At 45.7% G+C, this 16,834-nt stretch overlaps 1 protein-coding gene across 1 annotated transcript; it reads left to right on the forward strand.

Annotated features, from left to right (window-relative positions):
• The first annotated feature begins 6,444 nt into the window (after nucleotides 1-6,444).
• On the forward strand, nucleotides 6,445-8,961 carry LOC146712157 (E3 ubiquitin-protein ligase TRIM21-like). Its single transcript, XM_085441880.1, has one exon. It carries the CDS (start codon nucleotides 6,445-6,447, stop codon nucleotides 8,098-8,100), a length of 1,656 nt encoding a protein of 551 aa, XP_085298006.1. The 3' UTR covers nucleotides 8,101-8,961.
• Nucleotides 8,962-16,834: the final 7,873 nt, after the last annotated feature.

Genomic DNA, 16,834 nt, shown 5'->3' on the forward strand with positions numbered 1-16,834 from the left:
ATTGTAGAGTTCATTGAAGTATTCTTTCCACCATTGCAGGCGCTCCGCAGTTGACTTTACAAACGAGCCATCCACCTTCCTGATGTTATCATTCATCGTCTTGCACTTGCCACTGAGACTACGTATGGTCTGGTACAACACCCTGTAGTCTTGTCGTTCGGCCGTATTTTCTGTGGTGCCCCTGTGGTGCCCCCCCCCCCACAGGGGCACCACGGGGGACTGTCCTCTCCCCTTTCCTCTTCACCCTCTACACCACAGACTTCAGCCACTGCACGGAGACCTGCCATCTTCAGAAGTTTTCTGATGACTCTGCGGTGGTTGGATGCATCAGCAGGGATGATGAGACAGAGTACCGGGCTGTGGTCGACTCCTTTGTCACGTGGTGTGAGCAGAATCATCTGCAGCTCAATGTGGCAAAGACCAAGGAACTGATCGTGGACTTCAGGAAGACCAGGAAACACTTGGGGGTCAGTGTTGACATTGTGGAGGACTATAAATACCTTGGAGTACACATTGACAATAAACTGGACTGGGCTAAAAACACCACAGCACTTTACAGGAAGGGCCAGAGTCGTCTCTATTTTTTGAGGCAACTGAGGTCCTTCAACATCTGCCAGAAAATGCTCAGGATTTTCTATGAGTCTGTTGTGGCCAGTGCGATCCTCTATGCTGTTGCATGCTGGGGGAGCAGGCTGAGGGTCGCAGATGCCAACAGACTTAATAAACTAATCCGTAAGGCCAGCAATGTTGTGGGGATGGAGCTGGACTCCCTCAAGGTGGTGTCGGAAAGGCGGATGCTGTCCAAGATAAAGACAATGTTGGATAACACCTCCCACCCACTCCATGACATGCTGGTCAGTCACAGGAGCACGTTCAGTGAGAGACTGAGATTATCGAAAAGCACCACTGAACGACACAGGAAATCTTTCCTGCCTGTGGCCATCTCCCTGTACAACGCATCCACTTAACACACTGTTTACTGCTACAACTACACATGTTTCTTTTCCAGCTATTTATTTATGACTGACTTATGTATGTATGTATATATATGTATATATTGTACTATTCTTAGTTAGCGTATTGTCTGTCTTGTCTTAATGTTGGTTTATAATGGAGCACTGTAACAAAAAATAATTTCCCCCAGGGATCAATAAAGTATTCTGATTCTGATTCTGATTTTAATAATGGATTGGATTTATATAGCGCTTTTCAAGGCACCCAAAGCGCTTTACAATGCCACTATTCATTCACTCTCACATTCATACACTGGTGGAGGCAAGCTACAGTTGTAGCCACAGCTGCCCTGGGGCAGACTGACAGAAGCAAGGCTGCCATATCGCGCCATCGGCCCCTCTGGCCAACACCAGTAGGCAAGTTCCTCGGTGACTTTGTTCCAGTACGCCTCACGGTCTGCTTTCATCTTCAGCCGCACCTCACGGTTTAGCCGACGACACTTTTCAAAGTTGGTTAGCTTGGCCTTCTTGCGTTCGACGACCAAGTCAAGACAGTCGTCCGAGATCCACGGTTGTGTGTGACGTCAGGCGGGTGGGCACAGCGGCTTGGCGCAGTCCAAGATGGCTTCCGATATTGTTTGCTCTTCTTTGTTGGCATCGTCGCTCAGGGGGAGTAGGGCGAAGCGGTTCGATAATGCGATCTGGAATTCTTGACGGCGGTCATTGTTGGTGAGGTGATGCCAGCCCAGCCTGGGCGGTTTGGGTGTCGGCCTCTTCGCTCGTTGGAGCTTCAGGCGCACTCTGGCGCGGAAAAGATAGTGATCAGAGCCGCAGTCAGGTCCGCGCATCGCCCGGACATCTTGCAAGGATGATCGGAACCGGGTGTTGATGAGCACATAGTCGAGTAGCGCTGAGTCATTTCCTCTTGGGTTGCGCCATGTCAGACGGTGCTTGAGCGAGTGTTGGAATAGCGTGTTCCCGAGGACCAGTTTGTTGGCGGCGGCAAATGACAGCAATCGTAGCCCGTTGTCGTTCATTTTTGCATGGCCGAATTTTCCCATCGTCGATTCCCAGCCAGTGCAGTCTTCTCCGACGTGGGCGTTCATGTCGCCGGCGATCATGATCATGCCGGTTTGAGGTAGGGAGTCCAAGACGTCTTGCAGGCAATCATAGAAATCATCTTTAGATGCGTCGGAGTTCATTTCGGTCAGTGCATAGACCGCGATGATATGTAGCTTGATTGTACCGTTGACAGTTAGGACAGCGATACGGTCAGATATAGGTTGGAAGGCCACGACGCTTGCAGAGAACCGATGGTGTACCATGAAGCCAACTCCGGCTTCTCTTTTGTCACCGCCCGAGTAATACAACGTCATCTTTTCGTCCATGGCCGGCACTTCGACAGAGACAGTGCCAGTTCCAGTCAGCCGAAGTTCCGATAGGGCCGTTATCGAGACGTTGAGTTTTGAAAGTTCACGGGCGATGATCTCCTTCTGCCCAACAAGATGACCAGTTCTGACATTCCATGCTGCAATGTTGATCGGCGTCTTGGGCGTGAGACGATGGAATTGATGGCCAGTAGTCCATTTCCCACCAGCGCCCTGGGTCCCCAGCGCTGGCGCATCGGCTGCCCCGGATGCGGGCTGTTACTTGGTGGCTCGGTGTGCTGCGTTCCCTGGCTATCTGCCTCGCGGTTCCTGGGCTAACATTGAGTGGCCGATCACTTGCAGTCCTGCATCCTGCAGGACCGGTTCAGGCCAGTCTGGTATCTGCAGACTGCTGCCTCCACCCCCTGGCTCGGCCTTCGTGTCTGGCTTGGCCCTGACTGGGGTGGTGTGTACATATGTGTATTTGTACATAGTTCTTCACTCTCGGCAGTTCGGTTGCACTGTCTCCTCGCGGGGTGTCTTAAAGAGTTACCGTACATATGGAATATGTAACGGTGTGGAGAGATAGTCTCTCACTAAGAGAACCAAGGTTACACCATAACCGTACGTTCTCTAGCATATCGAGACTATCTCTCCACCGTGAGGCCACTCGGAGACGCGTTCCGATCAAACGATCACCGGTGTCACGTCTGCACAGCTGTTTTATACGTAAGCTGTGGGGTGTAGCCGGGTGTGCCGGAGTGTCTTAAAGAAATATCCACACGCCATGACTAAGGGGGGGTCGTACCCCGTACATATGGAATATGTAACAGTGTGGAGAGATAGTCTCTCACTAAGAGAACCAAGGTTACACTGTAACCGTATGTTCTGATTAATGTTTGCTCATCACTTTCTGTTCTGATTAATGTTTGTTCATCACTTTCTGTTCTGATTACTGTTTGTTCACCACTTTCTGTTCTGATTACTGTTTGTTCACCACTTTCTGTTCTGATTACTGTTTGTTCATCACTTTCTGTTCTGATTACTGGATGTTCATCACTTTCTGTTCTGATTACTGGTTGTTCGTCACTTTCTGCTCTGATTACTGTTTGTTCATCACTTTCTGCTCTGATTAATGTCTTTAAAGTTTTACTTTGAAACATCTGAAGTCATTGCTGGTTTACGCCCTTGCCCACGCACCTGTGAAGTGGAAGCACCTGAGCCTCATTTCCCCTGCCAGCATTTAAGCAGAGGGATGGCAGCAATTCATCACCAGATCATTGTGTGACTCGCACTCCCTTGAATTGTCCCTTTTTTTCTTGAGTCGGCTGCGAGCAGCGAGTGACCAAAGAGGATGGAGTCCGTTACCGCCCCTTACGCCACTGGTTTTAGGGTTTCCCCTGTTACAGCAACATAAACCCATGTTGGATTGGAAAAGGGAATGCCTTGTGGGGTAAAGGGGTGGTGCCATACGACCTGTTTAAAAGCCACCACCCTCTCTGTCAGTTTACTGAATCCCTCTGTCACACAATCCACCTTACCATTCTTCAGTTCCATCTGTTTATCACGACCTTGAAGAGACTCACGTCTTCCTTCAACAGTTGCCGGTGCGATTATTATTAAACTAGTGGTACATGTGCCACAGTCTGAGAATGACTGACCTAGGAGATTGAGTTTGGCATATAGGAGGCCCAACGAACTGAACCGGACCCTGGGACTGTCCCTCCAGGACTCTTTGTTCCCTCCTCTGTTAGGTCACTGGGCACGCACAACCACATTCACCTGGCACCCAGGGATCCACCACACCATCTCATTCATTTAAAGTAGAGCAGGACGACATGGCAAAAAATATGTATCACGATATATATTTGAAAATTTGCGCTAACAATATAACTGACGATATAATTGATGCGAGACAAAATACAACTCCACAACTTTACTAGCACAAAAAAAAAATCTATTTTCACTTAAACAAGCAGCTGTTTTTTATGTGCATTAAAGCTATATAAAAATTTAACAGTGCAAATGCAAATTCCTTGCTGAAAGTTTAGAAATGGGCTGACACATCCTGAGCATAACCATGTAAAATATCCACTGAAGTTAAAAAGAGGTGCAACATTAAACTGCAGTGTGCCAAATAAAAAAGTAAAATACGTATTTTTCGAGCCATAAAGTGCACGGGATTATAAGGCACATTAAGCGAAACAAAGCAGTCAGATAAATCAAGCTTTATTCAACTCCTACTTCTTGCTTCCTCCACTTCTGTACCATTGATTCATTAATGGTACAGAAGTGTACCATTAATGCTGTATTCTATCACAGCTGCTCTATTCCCATGTTGTTGCAGTGTATTAATGACTAACCTTCTATTGTGGATGGATTATCTCAGTTGTTCTGCTGACTGAAGTTTGGTCCGTTTACAGCATTCTGCCATGCGATTGCATTTGTCTCTAATCATCAGGAACCTTCACGTTAACTTTTATCGAGTGGAAAAGCGTTAGCGTTCATCCTCCAACGTTGCTGTTTATGTTATGCTAACATAGCTGTGTTGCTAGCGATCACGTAGCACATCATTATATACCACCTAGCCCAACTTCAGTAACCTTACCAACGTCACTGCTGTTTAGTTTCCTGTCTTCGTTTATGTTGGAAGTGATAGCAGAGCTGCACGTTTTAATTTTTTCAGAAATCTCTTAGTCAGAACATGCTATATCATGCTTAGGTAACTAGCGAAACTAGCGAGCTAACTTCCACTAACTTCCTGCTAACTTTTAACTTCGTTAAATGTAATAAATTCTGTTTTCATGGATGCCCAGATGTTAAACTTCATAGTTACACCTGGTAAAGCAGCAATGCTGATTGTTTTATTAAAGATGAAAGAATTTAGACAGTTTTTAACTCTCAGTGATGCTGCCGTGTTCGTTTGACTTCGGGACCTGAAGCGGAGGGAGTTTAGGACCCAGATTACTCCCAGATTTACAAGCACCTTAGTCCGACAAATACGGCAATAACGACGGTCTGCTTGCATGTTCTACAAAAAAATGTGCTTTGGTGGGTATCTGACAGACAAACACCAAACCAGTTCCACATCACTGAAGTGGCACCATTTTTACAAACCAATTGTGGTTCATCCGTTTCACTCAATAAGATGCTTTCTCCATTTTCATTCTCCGTTGTCGCCATGCTTTTTCGTCCATGTGCGTATGAAGACAAAGGCACTGCGCATTCGCGTTTTACCCATATTCATTTTCTTATCGTTGCCTAACATTGTACCGGTATTACCGTGAACTGTATAATATGGCCAAGCCCTAATTTAAAGCTTCGCTTAGTGGCCTACTCTCGCCAAAGATGTCCGTGAGTACATTTCTGCCTGGCCAGTCTGCGCACAGAACAAGACCTCTAACCAACCGGCCTCTGGCGTGCTCTGATCCTTGCCGATGGCAGGCCATCCCTGATCACATATCACCATCGACTTTGTCACGGGCCTGCCACCCTAATCAGGTAACACAATCATCCTAACTATCATTGGTCGTTTCTACCTAAGCTCCCCACAGCTCTGGCAACTGCCTGGCTCCTAACAACTCACGTACTTCGTCTTCATGGTATCCCTGCTGACATTGTCTCTCACCGAGGCCCACAATTCACATCACAAGGCTGGAAGGTGTTCTGTTCGGTTCTGGGAGCCCAGGTTAGTGTTTCTTCTGCTTTTCATCCACAGACAAGTAAACAGAGAACAGGCTAACCAAGAGCTTGAGGCAGCCCTCCAATGTGTGGCCTCTACCCACCAGACCACCTGGAGCAAACATCTCCCTTGGATCGAATACTCGCGTAACAGCCTCACCTCTTTGGCCACTGGATTGTCTCCCTTCGAGGCATCCCTGGCTTCTTTAAGTTTCTTTAATTTTTTAAGCTTGTGTTTTGGATGAACCCGTTTGTGTCTCAGTGTGTGGCTTGATCTCCACCACTTACTCTTAGAACTGAAGAAGCTTTACTGGTGAAACTTGCAGACCATTTTCTTTCCAAGCTCCTTAGATCACTGACGCTTGTTTTTCTCTTTGTAAAATGAAATTTAAATTGAATTTTGAATAAAATGTGTTTTTTCCTTTCTCCCTCAGAGTGCAGACATGTCAGCTGCCAACAATCTGAGATCTGAAAATCAGTTTCTGTGCTCCATCTGTCTGGATGTGTTCACTGATCCAGTCACTACATCATGTGGACACAACTTCTGCAAAACCTGCATCAGTCAGCACTGGGACATGAATGTCATCTGTAAGTGTCCCTTGTGTAAAGAGACTTTCTACACTCGACCTCAGCTGAGGGTCAACACCTTCATCTCTGAGATAGTTGCTCAGTTCAGACGTGAAGCTCAGCAGAAAGCCAGCAGCAGCAGCTCAGAGCAACAAGCTGCCAAACCAGGAGAAGTTCCCTGTGACGTCTGCACTGGAACCAGACTGAAGGCCCTGAAGTCCTGCCTGGTGTGTCAGACCTCCTACTGTCAGACTCACCTGGAGCCTCATCTGACACTGAAAGGTCTGAAAAGACATCAGCTGGTTGATGCTGTGGAGAACCTGGAAGGCAGGATGTGCATGAAGCACGATAAACTCCTGGAGCTGTTCTGTAAGACCGACCAGACATGTGTCTGCATGCTCTGCTCTGCTTTAGACCACAAGAACCACGAGTTTGTTCCTCTGAGAGAAGAATATGAAGGAAAGAAGGCAGAGCTGGAGAAGACAGAGGCTGAGATTCAGCAGATGATCCAGAAGAGACGACTGAAGATTCAGGAGATCACAGAGTCGGTGAAGATGAGTAAAGATGCTGCAGACAGACAGAAAGCAGAAGGTGTTCAGGTCTTCACGGCTCTGAAGGAGTCTGTTGAGAGACGCCTGAAAAAGTTCATAAAGGAGATCGAAGACAAACAGGAAGCTACAGAGAAACAGGCTGAAGGTCTCATCAAAGATCTGGAACAGGAAATCTCTGAGCTGATGGAGAGAAGCTCTGAGGTGGAGCAGCTCTCACGCTCTGAAGACCACCTCCACCTCCTCCAAAGCTTCTCCTCCCTGAAAGCTGCTTCACCCACCAAGGACTGGACAGAGGTCAGAGTCCGTCCACCATCATATGAGGGGACTGTGGTGAGAGCTGTGGAGACACTGGAGGAGACACTCTGGAAAGATATGAATGAGCTGTTTGAGGCGGAGCTGCAGAGGGTGCAGCAGTATGCAGTAGATGTGTCTCTGGATCCTGATACAGCTCATCCTTATCTCATCCTGTCTGATGATGGAAAACAAGTGAAGTATGGTGATGTGAAGAAGAAACTTCCAGACAACCCAGAGAGATTTTCTCCATGTCCTAATGTTTTAGGAGAGCAGAGTTTCTCTTCAGGCAGATTTTACTTTGAGGTTCAGGTTAAAGGAAAGACTAAATGGGATTTAGGAGTGGCGAGAGAGTCGATCAACAGGAAGGGAAACATCACATTGAGTCCTCAGGATGGTTTCTGGATTGTGAGGTTGAGAAATGGAAATAAGTACAGTGCTTGTGCTTCACCTCCAGTCCGTCTCTGTCTTCATCCTGGTCCTGAGAAGGTGGGGGTGTTTGTGGATTATGAGGAGGGTCTGGTCTCCTTTTATGATGTAGGTGCTGCAGCTCTGATCTACTCCTTTACTGGCTGCTCCTTCACTCACAAACTCCACCCATACTTCTGTCCCAGTAACAATGATGGCGGTAAAAACTCTGCACCTCTGATCATCTGTCCTGTCAATCAAACTGAGTTGATCAACGACTGATTTTATTTGATGAACTGATTGATTTTTATTGAGGAGAACAAATGAACATATTGAGCATAATACTCTCCATGTTTTCTATAGAATCTGATTATCAGGACTCTGACTTTGATCTGATTCTCATGGAATTTGACGCAAACAGAAGAAAAGTTGAATCAGGAAATGTTCCTACTAATGGAGACTCAAGCTGAAGAATCATGTGTGGGTGTTATACGGAGCATTCAGTTTTCAGCTGAGGGGAGTTGGATAAAAAGTGGTTTGGTTATTTTGGGTCTGTGAGGATTTTTGATGTGTTTACTGAAAACTGATAAGACGGGATAATATTCAAAGAGTGGTGGAGAAAGGAGAAGGTGAAGTACAGACTGCTGCATCCTTCTAGTCACATAATTTTGATGTGATGATTATATTTCCATGTTCTGATGATTTGGTTTAAAGATAAACATAGAGTTGGAAAATGGCTGCAATCACAGCATGAATGAGATGCTGAAGGCTATATTTGTACTTGTTTTGTCCACTAAACTTTGTCTTTGCTATGCCTCTGCTTGTTTATATGAGTAATGAGCCTGATGGCCTTTTGTAACAGTTACAACATTTGCACTGGCTATTATAATCTCCTAGGGTGTAACTCCCTCTCCCCACATGTGGCATTGTCATCACCCTTTACTTACATTTATGTTTTCCGCCTTCATGCTGCTACATTTGGTTAATTAGCGCTTCTAAATTTCCTGTAGTCCTGAATGGTTATGTGTCTCTCTCTTGACCTGTCCACGGCAGAGAGCAAGCTTGGGTGAGCTAGTGTTGAACATCTACACCTGCAGGAGCCTTATTAAGACTTATTGTTCATTCTCCTGCCAGTGGTGGAGGAGACTTTACTTTCTTTCGGTTGAAGAAGAGGCCTCGCAGTCCGGCTGTCTCACTGATGACATTGAGGGATTAGCGGCTGCCATCTATTCCAGACCTCGAGTGTTTGAATCTAAGTACTCACACACATGTTCACATTCAGTGCTGTGCATTTTCTTTATTTGGCTGGACAGCTATCACAATTATTTTCTCATTCACAAAGAGTATACAAAGACATTTTGGTTAGTACCAAATAGACACACTCTGATTACGGACTGAGGAGGCTGCAGTTTTGCAACCCCAGGACTGAGAAGAAGACTCTATAAATACCATACTCACATATCTCCAGGCTAAGAGAAGGGTAATTGATGCAAATATTTTCTTTTCATCTTCTAATCTTTGTTTAAACTTTATTCCAAGAGAACTGTAAGTTGTTCAGGTTGTAAACATATTCACCTAGATCATCTTACAATGCTGATATTGCAGCCATTCCCCAACTTTCTGTGAATGGTACTCATGGCCATTGGACAATGGACTTTCATCAGTAATTGTAGATCAATGGTCATGAGAATTTGCATATTAATGATCACGAAACTGACCTCAAACCCCCATTGTTCATTCAGTGGGCTGGTTTCAGTCATTATGCAAATGTACAGTTTATAAGATTGCGAAAAACTGCAGTCAGCTGTGTGGAGAACAAAGCGTCTTCATCAGAAGGTGGCAGCAGAGGTCTCTAATCTGAATCTCCTCTTTAACTGATGGTCTCTCTTTGAAGTTTAAACCTGATGTTGAAAGAACAGTTTACACTGAACTGTCACAGTTAGTCTGAGGAATAAAATCTGCATACCTACTGACTACTTGTGGGATAAAGCAACAGAAATGAACACTGGAAATAAAACGAGACGTTTCAGTCACACAGCAGAGCACTCAGCTGTTAGTTAATGTGATGACCTTGAGCTGTGTTTGTTCAATAGGAGTTGGTAGCAGATGCAGAGGTGGTTCTTTAACTGATACGGTGGCTTTGAAAACATTCTCATATCCCAGCACACAGAGTAAATCATGTATTATTATGTGAAGTGGCGATAAAACCGAATTAAAAATTGAAAAGTGCTGTAGTTGTGTTTAACTCCTGCATCTCGGTCACTTCTAATGACACATAAATCAATGTTCAGAAGTCCTTGCTGTGTGTGAGGAAGTGACAGCAAAGACGAAGCTCTTCTTCTCTTCGTGTCTTTGATCAACTACTTTTGTTTTGATTGTCATGATCACCGTCGCTCTCACTGTCTGTGTGCGAGAAAATCTGGATCCTGTTCTTATATGAATGATGCTAATCTCCATCTGTCGTTATCATAATCTGTTATCATCCCAGCACTGAAACAAGCTAACAGTTCACCTGTAACTCAGTTTGTAATCCACATGTCTGAACTACAGATGAACGTGATCGGCTCAGACGCTACTTGTCTGCATTTTTATTCTCTCCTTTGTTCTGCAGCTTAAGGACTGAAGCAGTGTGTGCATTACACCAGAGATTTGGATTTTCTTCTGCTTTTAATAAGCCTGAACAAACAGAATGCTTTCTACTCTATTTTGCTTGTAACTGTAGGTTTTTATATGAAATAAAACCATTTAAGCACAAACATCATAAATGATCTAAACATCAGATATTATCTGAGGAGTACCAGCCAGACAGAGTCAGGCTCACCTTAATGCACAACTTGGGAGAGAATTTTAAAACGTTGACACACTGATCATCAGACCTTCACGAGACAGTGAGTAATGTATCAAGCTTGAGTATGAGTACTCAAATATCTGTGGAGATTCTTTTCTGAGGGCGGGTTACACCGAAGGACGGCTTTGTCACTCCCTCCTTGACAAAGCAGTCAGAGATGTGCGTATAGTGTTTATCACTGCTAATCAAGCCAGTAAAGTAAGATGTTCTTGCAGCGTTTAGTCAGTTGAACAAGGTTAATAAGGTCTTTTTCCACATCTGTTCAGCTTTCCTACAGAATATAATCCTGCATCCAAGAGGAAGGATTGACGGTTTGAAATAAGCTGTATTTTAAGGGGCTACACAATGGAGAGCTAATCGACATGTATTATTAAAACAATTGAGGTTACCACAGATTTTTGAAAACGTGGATGTTTAAATAAAGCAGAGAGATTAGAATATAAGTGCAGAATTCAGATATAGCTTCTGAACTTTAGAATGAATTATGTAGTAGTCATTTTGTGGAGTATTTCTTACTCGGCTTGTTTACACTCTGCCTGAGCACTCACACCACTTTACACAACACGCCTCATTAATGGCACAAGCTTTAAGTGCTTTCTATCCCACACTCACACTGCAGTGGGCTGTGGAGAACAACCTGGGGTCAGCATCGTGCCCGAGGATATTTGGCATGCAGACTGATAGATGTGCTCCCTTCTGAACCACAGCCACACTATGAGATCACATCCTTCTAATTACAAGGATTATGTTTCTTCCCTCAGGAGTTGGGATGATGGGCAGTGAGTACGACTGAACATAGAGATGGGAGGAGCTGAGGAAAGCATGAAAAGCTCTGAGACAGAATGATTGGCTGTTTATTATTTGACTCAATGGCACGTAAATCAATTCATAATCCTGGTAATGTGTCTTTCTTTCAGAATCTCTGGTTGCTATGCTCTCTCACAATTAAAATGAATCCACAGTTCATTTCTTTTCAAACTCAGAGTCTTTTTATCTTTCATGTTGTTTTTACGTTGTTCTAGTGCAACACTCAGGCTGTAGTTTCCAGTTCCTGTGTATTATCTGCACACATGGTTTCTGACAACAAAGCTGACTTTGACTTGGAACATGTCGTGTCAGCAAAAGCTCTGGATAATGTTTCAGCGAGTCCTGTTCTCCAGACAAGAGATGCTATTTGGCAATAATAGCAATAATTTTCCACATGGAAAATCTTTCTATACAACTTTGTTTGCAATGTGAGCTTCACTTCTATTTGTAGAAGTAAATACAAACACTCATGTTCTCTTGTCCTCTTATACTCTGTTCAGGTCTGTTGAAAATAATGTCCCATTGGAAAAGCTTGTTAGTTTAGGCCTTTATAGATTCTGATGATCTCTGAGCAGCAGCAGAAGGAAATAAACCTCCAACAGAACGAACTCTGGGAAATTCAGTCATCTTTTCACAGGTGGGGATGAGGTGAGAGAAACAAAGAGCTTTTAGAAATAACAGTCAACAAACACATTATTGGGATGAAGTCCTTTCAGCCTCTGTGCGACACACAGACAACCTCCCACAGACACACACAGACAACCTCCCACAGACACACACAGACAACCTCCCACAGACAAACACAGACAACCTCCCACAGACACAGACACACACAGACAACCTCCCACAGGCACATACAGACAACCTCCCACAGACACACACAGACAACCTCCCACAGGCACACACAGACAACCTCCCACAGACACACACAGACAACCTCCCACAGGCACACACACACACAGACAACCTCCCACAGACACACACAGACAACCTCCCACAGACACACACAGACAACCTCCCACAGACACAGACACACACAGACAACCTCCCACAGGCACAGACACACACACAGACAACCTCCCACAGGCACACACAGACAACCTCCCACAGACACAGACACACACAGACAACCTCCCACAGACACACACAGACAACCTCCCACAGACACAGACACACACAGACAACCTCCCACAGACACACACAGACAACCTCCCACAGACACAGACACACACAGACAACCTCCCACAGACACACACAGACAACCTCCCACAGACACAGACACACACAGACAACCTCCCACAGGCACAGACACACACAGACAACCTCCCACAGGCACACACAGACAACCTCCCACAGACACAGACACACACAGACAACCTCCCACAGACACACACAGACAACCTCCCACAGACACAGACACACACAGACAACCTCCCACAGGCACAGACACACACAGACAACCTCCCACAGGCACACACAGACAACCTCCCACAGACACAGACACACACAGACAACCTCCCACAGACACACACAGACAACCTCCCACAGACACAGACACACACAGACAACCTCCCACAGGCACAGACACACACAGACAACCTCCCACAGACACACACAGACAACCTCCCACAGGCACAGACACACACAGACAACCTCCCACAGGCACACACAGACAACCTCCCACAGACACAGACACACACAGACAACCTCCCACAGACACACACAGACAACCTCCCACAGACACACACAGACAACCTCCCACAGACACAGACACACACAGACAACCTCCCACAGACACACACAGACAACCTCCCACAGACACAGACACACACAGACAACCTCCCACAGACACACACAGACAACCTCCCACAGACACAGACACACACAGACAACCTCCCACAGGCACAGACACACACAGACAACCTCCCACAGGCACACACAGACAACCTCCCACAGACACAGACACACACAGACAACCTCCCACAGACACACACAGACAACCTCCCACAGACACACACAGACAACCTCCCACAGGCACACACAGACAACCTCCCACAGACACACACAGACAACCTCCCACAGACACAGACACACACAGACAACCTCCCACAGACACACACAGACAACCTCCCACAGACACAGACACACACAGACAACCTCCCACAGACACACACAGACAACCTCCCACAGACACACACAGACAACCTCCCACAGACACAGGCACACACAGACAACCTCCCACAGACACAGACACACACAGACAACCTCCCACAGACACACACAGACAACCTCCCACAGACACACACAGACAACCTCCCACAGACACAGGCACACACAGACAACCTCCCACAGGCACAGACACACACAGACAACCTCCCACAGACACAGGCACACACAGACAACCTCCCACAGGCACAGACACACACAGACAACCTCCCACAGACACAGACACACACAGACAACCTCCCACAGACACACACAGACAACCTCCCACAGGCACAGACACACACAGACAACCTCCCACAGGCACACACAGATGAAACGAACATATATTGATGAACTCAGGATGACCTACTAGCCTTGTGTACATGTGAGAGCTTCAGGTATATAGAATTACTGAAGGCTGTTGTTGAGTGTTAGTAAAAGGCGTACATGTGACAGGCGTGTACTCTCTGACGTGAAATGTTTCTGAGGCCAAGGTAAGGCCAAGCTGGGCAGCCAAGACCAAGAAATGGACCAAACCCACCAGAATTGTTATATGTAGCAACGAGCAGCACTTTGCATGTTGAAGGACACGTGTATCAGCAGGGGTGGCTTACCCAAGAACACGAGCCACTCTTCTGTTCCTCGTGTGGTTCTGGGGCACACCGCTCCTCCTGGCTGCCTGACCCACGTCTTCTCCTTTCACCTTGAATCATGTTCGCTGAAGCCAGAACTTTTCTATGTCTCACAAAAAAACAAGTCACCTGTTCAACAGCCGTTATGTTTATCAGTAGGCTGGCTTTATTGTGCTCATTAATGCTGCAATAAGGACATAGTTAAAGCCTTGTATTCTTACTTGTATTGTTCCAACAGTTGTGCTGGGTCAGGGGTGGCAAACTCAATCGCACAGGGGGCCAAAGGTCAAGGCACACTTTAGGTCTCGGGCCACACAAGATAAACATTTATTGAACACTAAAACAATGTGTTTAAACATAAATATGAATAAAAACAGACAGGAATATTATTAAAGATTAAATAAACTTCAAAAAATAAACTTTAACTTTAAATATTTTGCTCTCCATAAAAATATATCCTGTCAAAATTACACAAGTTAGAAATATGAACATGCTGCCAGAAACCCAGAAAAATAAATGAGAGCAAACACAAGGTTGGAGCCGCATGCAGACGGAGCTGGGCGCTGCTGCAGGAGTGCAGCTAATAAACTGTGTGGGACGTTCAGTGTCTCTCCCTGAGTGCATCATTACACTGCAGCTGCATCTGCACAGGTGCAGTTCAGCAAAGTGCGCTGACTGGGTTCAACATTACTGCAACAGGGAAAGTGAGGCAGGCTGCACTGGTGCATTTGTGACAGCTTGAAACGCCTTCACTGAATCATACATGTCCATGAACTGACAGGTTTCCTCGCTGAGCTCAAAAACTCGATTGAGAACTTTTCCCCAGCTCAGCCAGCGGAGCTCTGCATGAAGGAATGTCAGCAAACTCTGAATCTATTTCCCACAGAAAAGACTGAAACTGACGGTGATTTAAACTTTTAGCTCAGATCAAATGTACGGTCTGTGTTACGGGGATCATTACATGCTCCATTTTTGGACTTTACCACACAGCCTTTCCTGGTGTGTGATGCAGTGATGCTGATAACTCACCAGTACAGTTCTCCTGCATCTTTACTCGCATCCTGCTGACTAGTCCGCTTTTTTCACCGCACAGCATCGGCGCTCCATCTGTTGTAAGTCCAACAAGTCTGTCCCAGGGCAGTTTCATGTCGGCTACACTTTGACATGTGTTTTAAAAAATGTCTTTTCCTGTCGTTGTCCCGTGCATCGATTTAATGTTCAATATTTCCTCTCCACGGACGAAGATGGTCAGCTGTGCAGTGTCCATCATGTCTGTACTTTCATCCACAGCCGAGTATGCAGTGAAGTTTTTGCTTCTTTCTCACAGCTGTGTTCTTAAATCAGTGACCGTCTCACAAACCCGATCAGCAATCGTATTTCTGCTCAGGCTCACATTTGCTAAAATCTGCGTTTTGTCTGGACACAAGACGTCCACAGCTTCATCCTGCAGCTCTTCAGAGCGGTACCGGGCTGATTTGGCTCCTCTGCTACAATGAAACCTGCTTTCACAACAGCTTCACTTTGTGATTTTGCTCTGGTGACAAACGTCTGCTGAAATGTCAGATTCTTCTTCAGCTCTTCTACTTTCTGTAGTTTCTGCGTTTAGGTTTTTCAGCTTATCCTGACGTTTTGTCTCGTAGTGCCGTCTTAAATTAAATTCCTTAATTACAGCCTCATTAGCTCCACTAATAAGACGCACGGTTTACCAGCATGTCTGTAAACATATATTCAGCCTCCCACTGGTGCTGAAAGGCTCTGCTTTCAGAGTCAACTTTTCTCTCCACCATAGTGAGCAGCGAGCTTCAGTAACAGAAGTTTGACTTGATTGATGCAAATGTTCCCAGTTAGCCTAGCCAAGGAGGCTGCAGCGCTGCATTATGGGATCTGTAGTTTGTATATTATTAGCGCCTCATCTCGCCGGGCCATGCATAACAATAATAGCACATCTATATAAAAGGATCTCGCAGGCAGGATATAAATGTACGGATGTGGCCCGCGGGCCTTGACTTTGACACATGTGTGCTAGGTCCTGCGCTGTCTGGCTCTCCACTCCTGCTGCTGAGCAGCCTCCGCTCACACATCAGCTAGTCTTACGCCATGGGTTGATGTAGATTCTTATGGGTCTCCTTTGTTACTTTTTCATTAGCACTCTTTCCAGCCAACTCTAAGGCTACGTTCACTCTGCAGGTCTTAATGCTTAACTCTGATTTTTTGATCAAATCCGATGTTTTTGTCTGCTCGTTTACACTACAATTAAAATACGACAGCAAACGCGCTCTAGTGTGAACGCTCAAAGCATGCGCAAAAGAAGACGTCACACACAACGCGCTCTGTTCAGACCCAGAGCAAACAGTGTTGTTTGACTGATGGCTTTAATATAAAGACTTGTTTCAGACTTTGCGTTTCCCAATTTTGCTTTAAGTTATAAAGTTATTTTGTTATTTACATTTGGCCTAATAATGATCCTTACTGCTGTTTTAGAGGAGCGCTGCTTCAAAAGATAGTTGCAGATTTCTGCAGTACA

The sequence above is a fragment of the Copadichromis virginalis genome, linkage group LG3 (genome assembly GCF_057382275.1).
Source record: "Copadichromis virginalis isolate Kocher_CV1m ecotype Utaka linkage group LG3, C_Virginalis_male_GT1.1, whole genome shotgun sequence".
Taxonomy (NCBI): Eukaryota; Metazoa; Chordata; class Actinopteri; order Cichliformes; family Cichlidae; genus Copadichromis; species Copadichromis virginalis.